This window comes from Otolemur garnettii, unplaced genomic scaffold (assembly GCF_000181295.1).
Source record: "Otolemur garnettii isolate 467f Iridium unplaced genomic scaffold, OtoGar3 scaffold00002, whole genome shotgun sequence".
NCBI classification, from domain to species: Eukaryota; Metazoa; Chordata; class Mammalia; order Primates; family Galagidae; genus Otolemur; species Otolemur garnettii.
In genome coordinates, this window is record NW_003852397.1 from 53847556 (window position 1) to 53865735 (window position 18180).

Below are 18180 nucleotides of genomic sequence, written 5' to 3' on the forward strand. Positions count from 1 at the left end.
CCGAGCTGGATTCAAACCCGCCACCTTAGGTGTATGTGGCTGGCACCTTAGCTGCTTGAGCCACAGGCACCGAGCCAAGAATTAAGCATTCTTATATCAAAGATGCTTTACTTTTTTTATAGCGACTGTTGCCATCATTTCCCATCATGTGAAAAATGACAAATGCAAGAAATAGGCAGGCAAAAAGGCAAGAGCACATTACTAACACAATCAAGCCTACAAAAAGAACAACTGCAGCACCAAAATGGGGAGAGTTCCCTTAGATCAGCTTGTGGACAAAAACCTGAAAAACGTCCCTCTTCAAGAAAATCCTGAACAAAATAAGAGATTTATTTGGTCAGAGCAAAGTATGGAATGCAAAGTATACAAACACATGTGACGTTAAATATAACTCAAAGAAAAAGATACAAAATTCATGGCGTAACTGGAAAACTTGCATTTCATGAAGGATCCTTTACAAATTAACATGTGTAACACCATATTTCAAATCCAAGAAAATAAATTAAATAGTAACTATGTAGATTTATGGTTTCCTAACATTTTTCTTAAGCATTCTAGCTTACATTTTTAAAGCTATTTTATCCTGAAAGTCAATATGTAAAACAAAATAGATAAGTTCATTATGTAATTTAAATATTGTTTTTGATAAAAATATCTTCCTTTTAATTCCTACATTTATTTAGGATTTTAGGGAATGCTACTCAAAAGCTCAAATTAAAGTAACATTTTCCTATGTGTAACTTTTCCAAGTCATTTGTGGTTCATAAAATCAAATTTAACAGGTTCAAACAGCATTTTTTAAATGAAATAAAAGAAAAAATATTAGAAGGTGCTGTGCACATTAACAATAAATATTTTATGAAACTTTTGTTCAATAATGCTTCATACACTAAATACATACAAACATGCATGCATTGACCTGCATGTGTCTACTGATTCACGGCATAAAATGTATTTCCTTTTGTAGAGATCACAATTTCTGAAAGCTTAAAATATATTAGAAGATCAAATCACATAATTTAGTTCTAATAAGACATTAAAATAATAGTTTAGACAAAACAAAGTCCATCCTTTCATGCCTACTGAGATGGTCATTTGCAAAAGATAACACAGAAACCTGAAAAAAAAAAAATATATATATATATGTTTTACAAGTATAAGGCTAAGTGGTACAATTTGACCACTGGCATGAACTCACTGAAAATATTCTTGTAATAGATACCAAAAAGTATTGGATTAACATATCTGCATTTGTATGCTTTTCTCATATTATCCTGAAGCTAACAGAAAATGCAAGTAATGAAGAATGTTATCATTACAAAATCTTGTTGCCAATTTTTCTGAAGTGCATAAAGGTATTCATTTGCTAAATGGTATGTAATGGTAAACTGTTATTCTATGATAAGTGACATCCCCATAAAAGTAAGTTCTTTCTCTATAAAAATTTCATTTACTTCTTTTCTCAATTAATGAACATGTACCTCTTCTGTTTAAAAACAAGAGCAACAACAAAAAATCCAGCCCAGTGTCTCAGTCTTGTAATCTCTGCACTTTGGTGGAAGGATCACTTGAGCCCCAGGAGTTTAAAGTTGCAGTGAGCTATGATGTCCCTACTGCACTTCTCTAGCAAAGGCAACAGAGTGATACTGTCTCAAAAACAAAAACAAACAAAAAAAAGAATAAACTACATATTATTCAATATTATGCAAGTCATACAGTCTAGTTATATAAACTCTTCCATCCTCCTAACCAGATAAGTTCATTGAAGAGCGTAGTGATGTCTTACTTCATCTCATCCTCTCTGTAGTACCAATGGCAAAGGATTTAGAAAGCTAAATTGAAATTAATCTGTTTTAATTTTCCCTTTCCAAAATATAATGCAGATTCAGCTTTAAAAAATTCCAGGTTTAAAAACCTGTTATACCTACCTGGTAGAGAAATCCATAATTTGGACCTACCAATAACTATTAAAAAAACAAAAAGAACCCTGCCAATAAGTGAAGTTGGTATGTATGTTGCTTTTAAGAAGAGGATTCATCACTCTGGGAGCCCGAGGTGGGTGGATTGCCCTGAGCTCACAGGTTTAAGACCAGCCTGAGCAAGAGCAAAACCCTGCCTCTAAAAATAGCCGGGTGTTGTGGCAGGCACCTATGGTCCCAGCTACTTGGGAGGCTGAGGTAAGAAAATCACTTGAGCCCAAGAGTTTAATATTGCTGTGAGCTGTGATGCCATCGCACTCTACTGAGGCTGACAAAGTAAGACTCTGTCTCAAAGAAAACAAAAAAAAGAGGATTGGCTTGGCGCCTGTGGCTCAATTAGCTAAGGCGCCAGCCACACACACCTAAGGTGGCGGGTTCGAATCCCCAGCCCGGGCCCGCCAAACAACAATAATGGCTGCAACCAAAAAATGGCCAGGCGTTGTGGCGGGCGCCTGTAGTCCCAGCTGCTTGGGAGGCTGAGGCAGGAGACTCGCTTGAGCCCAGGAGTTGGAGGTTACTGTGAGCGTGATGCCACGGCACTCTACCCAGGGGGATAGCTTCAGGCTTCTTATAAAAAAAAAAAAGAGGATTCATCAAAGGAAGGAAAACCGAAAATATGAAGGGCTCAGTTTACATTTCTAAATATGATAATACAGTATGTTTTTTAAAATTTTTCAACTATCAACAAATTTCTCTCAAAGTTTTCATTTGGAAACAAAATAGAAAGGTACATACAGCCTAAACATTATAGAAACAAAGTTCAGCACGCATCAGTTTCTATTAGCATGTACAAAAGTCAACAGTGAATGCATAATATTAATGGCACATATTTTGGAGGGCTATGTATCATGGGTGTCTTTCCTTTTGGGTATATTGGCTCTGCACCAAAGTGTCCCAGTTATAACTTTCAATGGGTTCTTCAATGGAATTAAACAGTGCAAAAACAGTAAATGAAAAAACAAATTGCAAACATATTTTTAAAATTAAATTCATTAAAATCAAACCAAGGCCACTGATATGTAAATAGGAACTGAATACATGTAACAGTAAAAATCTCCAATGAGACATGGCAATGTATCCTCTACTGCCCTGAGTCAAGATCACTTCATTTTCTAATTTTGGATGTCTACCTTATTGCCTCCTTTGAATATATAAAGTAATGACCAAGCATTTTATAAGTTTTTTTAAGGCAGCCACTGATGTTCTATAGTGATTTAATGATTTAATCATTACACATAACTATTAGTGATAGATACACTATTTCAAATTAAATAAGCTCATTGCTTTGATTTAATCCTCCCTCCCCCAGCCCTACCATTCAGTCTTGAACTACCTTTGCTCTTTTTATATTTATACAGAATGCCAATAGCATCGGCACCAGTGTTTCTAGCCTAGATAGCTTCTGGCAAGCCACCTTTCAAAAAGGTAACTGGAAAGTTAACTAGACAAAAAATAAGATTAAAGTCCTAAGAATACAGGATAAGACTATAAACACATGAACTGCACATCCAGGTACTACTAATGTTCATACAACAAATAGTAGGTTCAAAGAGTATTTTGAAGACAGAGCACATAAAGTTTTTTAAATAAGTGCCCAAGAAATGTCATAACCTCAACATTATGTCGCAAATCACAAGAAAATTTAGGCCACCACATTTATTTTTACAGCTGTATAACGTATCAGCTTAATGGAGATGATAACGTTATTTTAAATAGCAAATTATGTGATGAAAACTTACAACTCCCAATATTATTTTGTTAAAACAGAAAAAAAATCTCAACTATATTTCTCTTTAAATGATATTATTATTGAGTTTTTACACTCATCGTCAGGAAAGTCTAAATATTTAAATTATGTTGTTGTGCATACACAGATAATAAAGTACTAGAATCTCCTCCAGGGTATAAAACTATTATTTATGTTGAATTTTGTACACTGACTTTTAAAAATACTAGGAGCTTTACTTTGACAAAGGGCTATAAAAATATATATTGGAAGCTTTATGCTATCTTATAGTAACAATTTTCAAAATTAACATAATGAAATAAAATCTTGGAAAGTAATAATTACACCTTAAATTTGTTTGAAGATACAACTGCCATAAAAAGAAAATCAACCTGATTACTTTACAGACACTTGGGAGGAAACAGTTCTTTATCAGTTTAATTGCTTATTTCTTTTTGTTTATTTGCAGATTTGTTTTACAGGCCCCCAAATTAGTTCAAATTTAATTGGATTTATCTTTAAGTTAAACTAAAACATAATCAAGTTTCCCTAAGGTCATATACAAATTTACAAATAACTAGCTTAATGACAACTGTGTGAAAATTCATACTCTAAACATTTTAATGGAAGGCAAGGGAAAAAGCCATAAGTTAAAATAAGAAGGGAAACAAGAAACAGATTATTTTCACAGCCTTTGTCATTTACCTTGCTTCTCTTGTTAACTCCCTATATGACTATTTTCAAAATATTAAAGCAAAATGCTATATCTCCAGGAAAAAGCAAAATCAATTTCTTGCTCAATTTTCTTCCATAAAATCATTTTTAAGCTGACAATTATCTCACATTTCTGTAAATATTCATTAATATTCTTAAAAATCTAAAGTTTTATGACTAGACTGGGCATGGTAGCTCACATCTATAATTCCAGCACTTTGGGAAGCTGAGGGAGGATTGTTTGAGCCCAGGAGTTTGAGACCAGCGTGGGCAACAGAGCAAGACTCCACTCCTATAAGAAGGAAAATTAAAAAACTGCCAGGCATGGTGGCATTCACTTGTATTCCTGGCTACTCCAGAGGCTAAGGCAGAAAAACTGCTGAAGTCCAAGAAATGGGAATTGCAGTGAACTATGATAGCCCCATCGCACCCAGCCTGGGTGACAGTATAAGACCCTATCTCTAAAATAAATAAATAAATAAATAGTTTTGTAGTTAAAATACTTACTAACTTATTCTAAAAAACTAGTAGATTACATTCACCAAGTAGCAAAATGACAAGCATGAAAGACTATGAATGCATACATGTCAATAACCAGTATCCCAGAACACACTCAGTTTAGTATAACATATTTTTACACCTTATACTAGGGAAAAAGAAAATGAGAGCTGGGGAAAACTAACAAATGACCTTAACATGATAAAAATCTCACTGATAAAAAATGTAGATTTAACCATACACACAGCATTCTCAAATGCAAATTAAAAGCACAATTTTTCAAGATGAGAGAGATCAGGATATCTGCACAATATATGGGTTTTTAAGGAACAACTTCTCATTTATCTTGACTTGTAACAAGCCACACCAGAAATCCTGAGATAATCTATAAAATGTTAATCAAACTGTTGAAGTATGATATCTATACATATATGGGAAATTTTTCAAATCAATAGCTCAATTTCTCCATGTAATAAAATTATAATTATGCACCCAAGCCCCAAAGCTCTTTCATGCTTAACAATCATTTAAGATAGAAAAGCAGAAAAACCTGAAAGTTAGAACCAAACACATATTATTCTATAAAATCAATCTTATTATTTTGTGATACTTTTCCAAAATCAAATCCTTCTACAGAAAAAGAGAATAGATATATGCTAAAGAGATTAAAATATTCATAATTTTAAGAACTGATTTACTTATAGCAATAATTTGAAAGAAAAAAATCATTTTCCAATGAAAGGACTTTGCCAGTGGTTACTACCTTTTTTCCAAAAGGCAAAGAATGTATGAACATTATCAGATTGTTCAGGCAATGATGCTGAAGAAAGCTCACACATGCTACTATGGTGTGAACAACTTAAAATACCAACCCTGTGACTGCCAACACTTCGAATGGACAATGCATCCTCATCTCCCTGATAAAAATAAAAACAAACAGAGTAGAAGTTCATGAGTAACTACATTAAGCTAATGAGGAAAACTATTAGGGGCAAATTTATAGGTTATTACAAACCAGATAAGGACGATGACGACTGGACCGGTGGGAATACCTGGCCCTTTCCGAATCTTCCTGGGAAAGGAGAAAGTACATGGAGAGTTAATCATTGAACAGTTGTTTATTCCTACAACCAAGTAAAGAAATGTAAGTTAACAGCCAAGTCACATTTCCTTAGAGTGGTCAGTTTTGGACAACTTAGCCTTAGGGCAGCCATATTCATTAATTAGCTGGAGAGAAATAGGAATCTTGGCAATGTTTTTATTTTATCAAGTATATGTATGTCTAACCACTTGTAGGATGTAATCTATATATGATCGAGAGAGCTCAATATGCCAAGAAAAAAATAAGCAAGTATACTTAACAAAGAGAGGTTGAGTTCAGCATTAAAAATAAACATACATCTACTTTTTTTATTGTGAACCTAAGTTTATGTAGGCAGGAAGAAATGTTTACCTTATCACAGATATATTTTAAGAGACAGTATATTGTCTTGAAAGTAGTTGGGTTATACTTTTGTGCTCATTGTAAAGATTTTTTTCTTTCACTAACTAGAAAAAAAAGTGTGAGGTCATCTAATTTTGTTCAATTAACTACATCCTATGTGTTGTTAATATGAAAAACTACTTATACTTGGAAGATTTTACATAAATTTTTTAGAGTTGGTAAAGCTATTTCAAGAGTCATGCCTTAAACAGATTGTAAAAGAGACAGACAAAAAGAACTGATAGCCTAGGAGTGGACTAAATTAAATGCAATTCTAAACTTTTCCACATTCAGCTATTAGCAATGGAGCATTAAGGTTTGTGCCATGTGAAATCAAATGGCTAGGCCCCAGAACCCAACCATCTGAAACCCTAAGGAATTCCTGACCTTTTAGAATTTCAAAGTCTAAGTTGTTAAAATAATTTGTACTAACTAAAAACCTACACAAAACTATCCAACTGGATTCATAGCTTATTAATGCTATCTCTTCCAAAATGAATCAATACCTTGCCACTCCATGGCAATCCAATATGATCATTATGCCAGTAGAACAAACAGATGTGGCTATGTCTGACTGTTCATTTCAAAACAGAAACAGTAATTCAACTGAAACACCATAGTCTAGTACCTTATTTTGAGGATAATTTCAAAAAATCCCGGTTCTGAATTCTGTTTATAAGCACCACTATGAGTCAATTTCCAATCAGGTGTTTTGACCTTTAGGAATTCATCACTAATTTACATTTTTTGTTATGCAACATATACATGTGGTCAGCAAGAAGCCAGCAAATTTCTTCCCTTTTTTTACTCAGGTAAGACAAGCAGTGAGTCCCCAAGTTACAAACAAGATAGGTTTTATAGGTTTGTTCTTAAGTTGAGTTTCTATGTTTAAGTTGGCATAGGTATATTCACCTATTATCTATAATGGCCTCCACTCATTTGAGTTAGAGGTCAGTCAGATGTTTGTAACTCGGGGACTTACTATAATAGCCTCTGCTCTACATAAAGGACTGCCTATACCACAGAAGTTTGGGGGGATGTGCATTAGCCTAGCAGGTGAGTACAATGTTAACCAGTTTGGGGCTAGCTGGGGTAGTTTAAATAGCCTTGCACTAAAGAGTTGAGTTAATTCTCCATGCTCCTCCCACTATTATTTGGGATACTCAAGTGAAATACATGGTTTAATGTCCAATCTTCTCTTTATTCTATCCTTTATTTTCATTTAATCTACTACACAAGAGCACTTTTTAAAAACTAATCTAAAGGGCACATCCTATCAAAGATGCAGAAAAAGACACATGAATTCATATATTTTCAATTTTGCCAATTACAAAAATAATTCTAAATTAAAATACCATATTAAGTATTACTACATAGTACTTCTATATGTAAATAGCTTTTCATTTTGGCTCCACTGAAAATTTGGCCTAAAAGACTTCAGAAAACATTTTACCGGGTAAAATATAAACCCCATATAGGCCAATTAATTTGCACAGAAAATATAGTCATAAACTATACCTGAAGCGCTGTCCACTTGAACCTTCTGTGACAATGGAAATTTTCTATATTTGTGCTAATATGGTAGCCATTGGCCTCATGTGGCCATAGAGCACTTGAAATTCTAGAAGTACACTGAGAAACTAAATGTTCAATTTTATTTCATTTTAGTCAATTTGAATTTATCTATATATGGCTTGTGGCCACCATACAGGACACTACCTCTCTAAATCTATCTGACAAATATATATTTAGGTTAAAACAGTAAGACAAGTTCAAATCAAATTTTAATTACACCAAAAACATTCAAAACATGTCTTCTTCTAAGAGTCTGTCAAAGCATACGGGTAGTTATTATTCTTCCCAAATATGTTTGCATAGAGGCAACTGTGAGGTGAAATAGAAGGCAACCTTTGAGTAAAATACCCTGGTAGCAACTCTAGAATTATTTTTAAGAGCTAGAAAGGTCCTTACTGATCGTCTCTGATCTCTTCATTTTACAATGAAGAAAGATGTAACACAGAAAGTTTAAAAAAGAATCTACAATGTCATAAAGCTGGGACCAGCTTTCAGACCTTCTGACTCCCCAGATCACTGCACCATAAAAATAACCTTCACTAATTACACAGAAAAAAAGGGAAGAGGAAAGTGGCACGGGATTCTGATTTTTACTCAGAGATTCCTCCTTCTCTGGAAGAACGAAAGGCTTCATTTCCTAGGTATTTCCAGAGTAGTATTTATGTTGTCAATTGGCTTTCCATGAAGTAATAGCACCAGTGACCAAACAGAAACAATCACAGAAAACTGGATTCTTAAGTACCAACTTACAAGGCAGAGTATCCCTTTCTTCTACAGCCAGGAAAACAACACTGTCATTATCCTAGATGTCCTTATTAGTACTCAAGAGCCAAGACTAAACAGACAGGACAATGCCTTAAAAGATAGGTACATATCTGTTCCAAATGTTCTAGAAAATTACATTTTGATGCATTTAAATTAAAATAATGAAAATTAAACATAATCTACTCTTTGTTTTTAAAAATTTATTTGAAGTAAGGATGAGGTATTTGTATTAAAAAAAAAAAAAAAACACTACAGCTCAGTGACTACAATTGGCCATCTTACCTGTCAACAAATACATATTAAGTCAGGACTGAAGTAATTCCTTCAGTTTGTCTTTTTCAACCATTGAAACTTCAGAAACTTTATTTATTCTTTTAGACATATTACCAATTAAGACATCCAGTTTAAAAACAGAATCATTAGGCTCATGGAAAGTTGGCTAAAACAAGGCTGGAGGCCCAGGAAAACCGGGGTCCTTTTCTTCTTGGTCCTTTCACCTTCCAAGTCATTAGTTAGCAACTGTAGTACTTTCTCACAACTTCAAACTGTCTCTGCCAATGACTATGCAATTTACTATGACTAAGTAATTTACTTCGCCAATCCTTTGTCTCCCTATCTATGAAATGGAGATAATGATACCCACCAAATAATGTGAAATTAAAACCTATGTAAAAAGCACTAGCACAGTGCTAAAACGCAGTATGCACTCAAAGTTAGCTTCATTCCTAAACCTTGTACCCTTGCATTCCCTATTCACATCTCAACTGCCCACTCCCACATAAACAAGGTATTAAAATTAGGGGAAATTTTTAATATGGAAAGACTTTTCCTTCTAGTAACTGACAGTCTTATTGTATGTGTATGCACTGCTTATTTTACTATAAATTTATTAGCCATTTATATTTTGTACTGTGACAATCACATGCCAACTTCTCTGGGATCACAGACTAAATAGCCAGAGACAAGAATAGGAAAAGCAAGAGAAAAAAATCAGTTAAAAGGAGTAACAGCAAGGAAGAAAAGGGATTAGAAGTCTTAATTACTGCCATTTGAAACTAAACCCTACTTTCGCATGCCCAAGTCCTACCTATCAATCAAGACTTGAGTTAGACACTACCTCTATTTTAAGACTGTACCCTAAACTACTACTCCTCCTACAAAAATCTAGCACACTCACTGTCTGAATTACATGTATTTCACAAAGATTTTTTAAATTATCTCCATGGCCCTTGAACATAGAAATCAAATATTTGACTTTTAATGCAGTCTCTTCTCTTTATTTAATTTTTTTGGTCTGTCGTAGGATATTAAAATCTTATGCAATTTAATTTTATAACTATGATATATAATTAAAAGAGCAAACTAATATCTGCATGGAAAATTTGCAAGTAAAAGTGATTTCTTTTATTGACACAAAACATTCTTAACTCATTAGTCATAATATTAACCCAGTTACATGCAAAAGACATGCCAAATAAAATTAATTAGGCTAACTTTAGTTATAAGAAAGGAAGGCTGTCCTTCCACTCCACAATATACACATACACATACATACACAACACATGGACTCTTTTAATTTCTAATAACCAAACATCCTTTGTCAATCTTTTCTAAAACGATGTCAAAATGAGAATTACAATAAAATTTTAAACTTGAAGGTCATCATAGTCATAAATATTTTATTCTGGTTGTATCTTAAAATGTTTAAGAGATTTGCTTATGAAAGTTGTTTCTTTAACAGTAATCCGTAGTTACTAACCCTTTAAGAACTGCAGACTCCTTTGAGAATGAAATGATAAAAAAAAAAAAAAACCTGTGGGCACTTCCTATAAAAATGTACACATTCACAAGTTTGCATGAGATTTTAAAGCTTCGCACCTCACCTTCCTAGTCTAGTCACATGCCATGTTAATAGTAGACAGTGAAGTGACACATCAACCTTAAAAAAAAAATCAAACTTAGGAGTGATTCACAGTAATATCCCACTGGTTTACAATTTGTTTTTGTACCTAACAAATTAGGGGAGTAGTGGTAGAGGACTTGAAAAGGAGCTGAGAATTGACATAATAAGATATTTTTCACAGACAATAGGATGGGTCATTTCTCAATGCAGACTCACTGGGCTGAGTTTTCCTTTTTAAATAAGAAAGAAGAAGAGGATAGGAGAAAAGAACAAACCCACAAAAGGAAAACACACATTCATTTTCTCAATCTTTCTTGAGCAGTAGTATTTGTAATTAAGGTAAGGATATCAACCACAACAGAAAACAGCTGAACTCGAAATACACTTCTGATCCACTATAGACAGAAATAACATTCTAACCTTTAGGTTCACACAGGCCAAACATTCCTACTTTGCAAACTATTAGTCAAATATTTTACTTTAAGATTGTATTATTTCTTTAAGCAATTGATCACAACATGCAAATCAGGCAATCCTGACCTACCAGCCACTTATGAATCTGTCCCCATTTCCGATCAAAGGAATGATGAGAGTGCTACAAATGCAAAAGCTTCATAAACTACAGTTTCCAACATTACATTCTCCAAAAGCCTTGAGCTAAGCATATAATTTTGCCCTAAAGAGCAATGATAGTTGACTCAAAGTTATGCAACCAAAATATAGAAAATTACTAAGCTAAATAAATGTTTAATAGTAAAAGATACAAGGTTCTCTGTAGTTTAGAGGATCATAAATAGACTCTATAATAACAACTGTCTCATCTGCTTATTATTTAGTGTAATTCTTTTAGAAGTAAAAAGATAATGCATTGCAACATTTCCATTTCAAGCCATGAATTACATTCAACGTGTGAAACTAATTATGAGGTTTAAAAAAAAAAAAAAGCAACTGAACAACTGTTACTGTTTTTTCGAGCTGTGACAATATGTCTTTTTAATTTGTTAGCAGAAAATCCACCAACCAAATCAAAAGAAAGTATATAATGCTATTCCACAGATTTTTTTTAACCTCTTCATACTATTACAACATCAAAATAACTATTACAAGAATTTTCAGGGCCACATCAATGTCAGAAGAAAAGCGTAAAAGAGCATTTGTTTCATTTTAGTTAACCCAATTTTGATATGCCTGGTTTTTTATATTTTCTTCTGTTTTTCTTTCTGATGATAATAGCATAAGTGAAAATTTGTAAACTACCAGGAAAGCATAGGAAGAAAGTAAAACCAACAAAGATTCCACCACAGGTAAACCAAAATAACAGCAATAGTCACTTTTTAGTAGTTTGGGATACTACATCTGGATACCGCTTTTTGAAACAAAATTGGAGTTCTCTCAATTTTATTGTTTTGGTCTGTTTTTTTTTTTTTTCAATTTCTTACAAGAATATTTTCTTCCATTATTAAATATGTTTTAAAATTGTAAGGTTGAATGACTCCACAGTGTTTTACTATATAGATATCATAATACCTATAGTTAATCATAATTAACAGGACATTTAGGGCTATATTAAATAACTTTGTCATCTCAAAATCTACTTTAGCTAATATAAGTAAAATAGCTATAGTAGTATAACAACTTAATACAGACATAATGAAAACCATGTATGTGTTTGTTATTATTTAAAACAAATATCATAGTCCCAAAAGTCACCCCTAACATCAATATGGAAAATTGTAGCTAAAAGTACCTTTATTTATAAAATTGTATAAAATATTTACAAAATATGGCTTGGCATCTGTGGCTCAAGTGGCTAAGGTGCCAGCCACATACACCTAAGGTGGCGGGTTCGAATCCAGCCCAGGCCCGCCAAACAACAATGAAGGCTGCAACCAAAAAAAAAAAAAAAATAGCCGGGCATTGTGGTAGACACCTGTGGTCCCAGCTACTTGGGAGGCTGAGGCAGGAGACTCGCTTGAGCCCAGGAGGAGTTTGAGGTTGCTGTGAGCTGTGATGCCATAGCACTCTACCCAGGGAGACAGCTTGAGGAGCTGTCTCAAAAAAAAAAAAAAAAAAAAATTTACAAAATAGAGTGGTGCCTGTGGCTCAAGGAGTAAGACGCCAGCCCCATACACTGGGGGTGATGGGTTCAAGCCTGGCCCTGGCTAAAACTGTAAAATATTTACAAAATATTCTCTACGTATTGGCCACTTCTTTGTAAGATTTTTAATGAACATTTTGTAAAGGTATATATAGGTATAATTTCCCATTTTCCCTGTGTATGGTGACTTTAGGGACACCCTATAGAAGGACTTCTTAAAATACATACATCAATTTATACTATTCCAAGTGTTTTAAAGGGAACCACCACATGTTCATCAGAAATAAACTAGCTAAGCACTGCTTTGGGGGAACAATCATGAAATTAGAGTTATTCCCTCAAATTACCTCTTTTTGTTGTCGTTCCAGTTCTCTCATGCGTATATCTCTTGCTTCTGCCCTGGCAGCCCGTTTTGCTGCCAATCTTGCCTCTGCCTGAAAAGTAATATAAAACTCAGCTTAATACAACAAAAACAATCTCTACACCAGATTCAAGGATAAGGAATAAATGAAACATTATCTTCCAAAGGGGGTTGGGGGCACAAGACATCATCTGTCAACAAGTATAACAACTACTTCAGTCAACTGCTACATACTCACTTCTCCCTCTAGTCCCAAAGTCTTTACTCAAATCTAGGGCTTTACCTTTAACTGCTTGCTTTGATTACATATTCAACATGTTTCCCACAGTTATGCCTCTTCAAACTTGCTCTTTTTCCAACATTTCTTTCCCTAATAATTCAATTATACAAACTAGAACCAACTGCTATTTTATTTTGGATGTTGCCAACACTGTCCCCAAGTAGTATCAGTTCTCTACCACTGAGTCTCTCTCAAAGCCATCTCAGCTTTCTTTATTCTCACTGTTAATTTCCTGTTTCAGGAACTTTTCATCACTATCTCTCACTTTCCCTCTCTCTCTCCATCCCACCACCCCTCTCTGTTTTAAAAGTGAAATATAATTGACATGCCATCAGATTCACTAATTAAAAGTATACAATTCTGTGTTTTTTAGTATATTCACAAGGATATGCAATCATCACAAATATCTAATTCCAAAACCTTTTTATCACCCCCAAACAAAACTCAGTACTCATTAGTAGTCCTTCCCCACCAATCCTTCTTCCCAGTTCCTGGCAACCAATCTACTTTCTGTCTCTATGGATTTGCTTATTCCAGAATTTCATATAAATGGAATCATACCATAGGAACTCTACATCTCTTGCTCAGACTACTGTAACTATCTCCAAATCCATCTACCTATTTCCAGAATCTGCCCTATAATTTATCTTCTACATGGTCATATGATTAACAAATCAGCCTTACGAGACACATTTCTGAGCCTGTCATTCTACTGTGTAAAATCCCATGTTGTCTCCCTATCACTTACGATTAAAGTAAAAACTCCACAGAACAAGACAAAAAGAAGAGAAGAAAGAAGCAAAAACAGAATACTCTTAACAGACAAGTCTTTACCATATTTCCCAATACAGCTGTCTCCACTTATCTAAGATTTCAGTTACCCACCACCAACCACGGTCCAAAAATATTAAATGGAAAAGTCCAAAAATAATTCATAAGTTCTATTTCCAGAAATAACTCATAAGTTTTAAATTCTGAGTGGCATGATATAGTTTCACAGGGCGTGAATCATCCCTTTGTTCATTATATCCACCTAGTCTATGTCACCCACCCATTAGTCACTTAGTAGCTGTCTCACTTCAGATTGCAGTGCTACATTCAAGTAATCTTATTTTTGAGACAGAGTGTCACTATGTCACCCTTGGTAGAGTGCCGTGGTGTCACAGCTCACAGTAACCACAAACTCTTGGGTTTAAGGGATTCTCTTGCCTCAGCCTCCCAAGTAGCTGGGGCTACAGGCGCCTGCTACAACACCCGGCTATCTTTTTGTTGCAGTTGTCATTGTTGTTTAGCTGGCCCAGGCTGGGCTCAAACCCAGTAGCCTCAGTGCATTTGGCTGGCACCATAACCACTGTGCTACAGGTACTGAGCCTCAAGTCATCTTTATTTTATTTAATGACGGCCCCCCAAAGCAAACAGGATACTGGTAATTTGGATATGTCAAAGAGAAGCTATAAAGTAATTCCTAAGTGAAAAGGTAAAAGTTCTCAAAAGGCAAAGAAAAAAAAATCATCCCCTGAAGTTGCTAAGATCTACACTCTACAGTAAGAATGTATCTTCTGTGAAATTGTGATGAAAGAAACAAAAGTCTGTGCTAGTTTTGCCACTTTGTCACACCACAAAGTGCAGAAGTTACAGCCACAGTGTGTGATAAGTACTTAGTTAAGATAGAAAAGGCTAAATTATAGGTGTGGGTCGAAGATATGAACAAAAGCACGCATCCTGGTTTGACAGCAATCACGTTTCAGGCATCTGCTGGAAGGCTTGGAATGTGTCCCCTACAGATAAGGGGAGAATACTTGACTGGCTCCACAAGTACTAGTATGTCCTGTATCTTACTATTCCTGGACTCTACTATGTTCTGGTAAGCCTCTCTTCACAAACTATTTGCTTGGCAGGAGGTACTCTCCCTTCTTTTTTATTCAGCTAAAACACTACCTCCTATGAAGATTTTCTCCATTCTCTCTCATAGAATAATGCATACTCATGCCTCTATCGTGGCTTCATTACATTGCGTTAAAATTGCATTTTCTATCCCTCCACAACTTTCATGCCTTAATGTCTTCTAAATAAACAAATGAATTTCAGGCCATGGGGCACAGTATCAAGGAAATGAGATAAAGAAAAAGTTTCAGCTCGGCACCTGTGGCTCAAGTGGCTAAGGTGCCAGCCACACACACCTAAGGTGGCAGGTTTGAATCCAGCCCAGGCCCAAGCAACAATGATGGCTGCAACCAAAAAATAGCCAGGTGTGGCGGGCGCCTGTGGTCCCAGCTACTTGGGAGGCAGAGACAGGAGACTCGCTTGAGCCCAGGCGCTGGAGGTTGCTGTGAGCTGTGATGCCACGACACTCTACCCAGGGGAAAAGCGAGACGCTATCAAAAAAAAAAAAAAAAAAAAAAATAGCTTCATGTACCACATAAAACTTAAATTTTTTTTTTCTGATTTCTATCTTTTAGTGGTTTCCTCTGTTCTTGGCCACATCCTAACTCTGATTCAGATGATCCCCTGTGATAACTACTGTAGTTGCTTCTTTACATGTTGTATATCTGTGCCCAAAACTTATGATAAGAAGAGATTTGGCCAATGTTTAAAAGGATCTACTACACATAAACAATTATATTAGGGGCTGGAAATAAAGACTAAGATATGACATCTCTGCCCTAAATATATGCAGGGGGCAGAGATTAGTTCTAAAGTGGAGATAGCTAAATAGTTAACTCCTATTCAACTGTCCCGATTTTGGCAATTTCCCAGTCCATTTAACTGTCCTTTTAGCAGCAAAAATGCAAAAAAGTAAATGGTAATCTACTAACCTTAAGCTGTATTCACTGACGTGTCCAGAGCAATTAGTCCTCTCACTGAATTTAAGTTAGCCTCTATTGTTTAAAAACCTCCACTGTGCTTCAAGTCATCTGCCTTCTTTACCCCTTCTCTGAGCAGACACTATTTTCTTACTGGAATTTGTTTTTGTATACAAAAGACTTCAAGGCTTTTGTACTTAAGTAGATACAAAGTATCAAAGTTTCAAAACTCTTTAGTTTAAGAAGGCATAACAAACCCTATGAATTTTCATTTTCACGTATAAGCATCCCTCAGAAATTTAACTTTACACTGTTAATTTCATTCTCCTAGGATCTGAGTGGCCAATTCTGCATCATCTATACTAAAATGAGACTTCCCTCACAAAACCTAAATTACAGATAATTGAAATCTATTATTCTTTAATAAGACTTTTTCACAACAAAATGGGAGAGAACAGAAAGAACACAGAAAGAACATAGGCTTCAGAGACACACAAACACCTTTCTCTTTGTTACTTAGCCAGCTCAGATACTCCAGTGGAGATGGTGTTAAAGAAACGCCCGTAAATCTCAAGCTTTAAAAGAGGTAAACAGGATTTGAAATTACTTTATCTGGTTCTTTCTATATATTGCTACCAGACACCTGAAGCAACAGCAACAAGCCAACACAAGACTCCAACCTAGGAAGGAAAACAGGCTCAGTAACATTCTGATATATACTTTAGATAGACAGTACAGATACTAAAACAGACTTTTTAAAGCAATCATACTATCATTTTTCACCTCAGAATACAAACAAATAAAAGAGCTGCTATGGATTTATTTTACCACATACCTCACACATACAAATTAAGTAGAACTAGGCACCCGGTAGTACAGTGGTTACAACACCAGCCACATACACCAAGGCTGGTCGGTTCAAATCCAGCCTGAGCCAGCTAAACAACGACAACTGCAATAAAAAATAGCCGGGCACGGTGGCAGCACCTGTAGTCCCAACTACTTGAGAGGCTGAGGCAAGAGAATCGCTTAAACCCAAGAGTTTGAGGTTGCTGTGAGCTGTGATGCCGCAAGGGCCACATAGTGAGACTCTATCTCAATAAAAAGAAATAATAAAAAAAAAAGTAGGACATAACAATAAAGGACCACAAATAATTTTTTCTTAATCCAACATGCTTGCCAGGATCACAAAGATTTAACTAAGTTCAAAATAAAATTGATTTTTAAAAATCTAAACACAGAATAACCACTGACCTAATAATTCCACATATGGGCATATATAGGAAAAAAAAACTGAAAGCAGAGACTCTAACAGATATTTGTACACCAATGTTCACAGCAACATTATTCACAACAGTGAAAAGGTAGAAATAACTCAAATGCCTATCCATGGATAAATGGATGAACAAATTGTGGTTTATTCAGGCATTAAAAGGAAGCAAATTTACACACATGCTACAACACATGTCAAAAATCTTTTTTTTTTTTTTTTGAGAGAGAAAGTCTCACTTTGTCACTCTCAGTAGAGTGCTGTGGTGTCACAGCTCACAACAACCTCAAACTCTCAGGCCCAAGTGATCCTCTTGCCTCAGTCTCCCATGTAGCAGGGACTAGAGGCATCCGCCACAATGCCTGACAAAAATCTTAAAGATGTTATGCTAAATGAAATAAGCCAGACACACAAAGACACAGTTCAAGAGGTCAGTGAGCTATGATGAGGCCACTACATGCCAACCTGGAAGACAGAGTAAAACCCTGTCTCAATTAGAAGAGGTACTTAAAATAGTCAAATTCATTGATCTGGTGGAACTATCATAAATAAATAAATAATAAACAGGCCAGGTGCAGTGGTTCATGCTTATAATCCTAGTCTTCTAGGAGGCAAGGCAGGAGGATCTTTTGAGCTTAAAAGTTCAAGACAGCTCGGCGCCTGTGGCTCAAGCGGCTAAGACGCCAGCCACATACACCTAAGGTGGCGAGTTCGAATCCAGCCC

At 35.2% G+C, this 18180-nt stretch overlaps 1 protein-coding gene across 3 annotated transcripts in view; it reads right to left on the reverse strand.

Annotated features, from left to right (window-relative positions):
* The window catches only part of LRRFIP2 (LRR binding FLII interacting protein 2), a 144405-nt gene that overhangs the window by 67453 nt on the left and 58772 nt on the right, over positions 1–18180 (reverse strand). For all 3 annotated transcript variants that reach the window (XM_023514010.1, XM_023514016.1, XM_023514017.1), the window contains 3 exons: positions 13089–13175; positions 5933–5989; positions 5790–5834 (listed from right to left, as the gene is read on the reverse strand). In XM_023514010.1, the coding sequence (XP_023369778.1) occupies positions 5790–5834; positions 5933–5989; positions 13089–13175 (189 nt within the window). The remainder of the gene's footprint in view (positions 1–5789; positions 5835–5932; positions 5990–13088; positions 13176–18180) is intronic.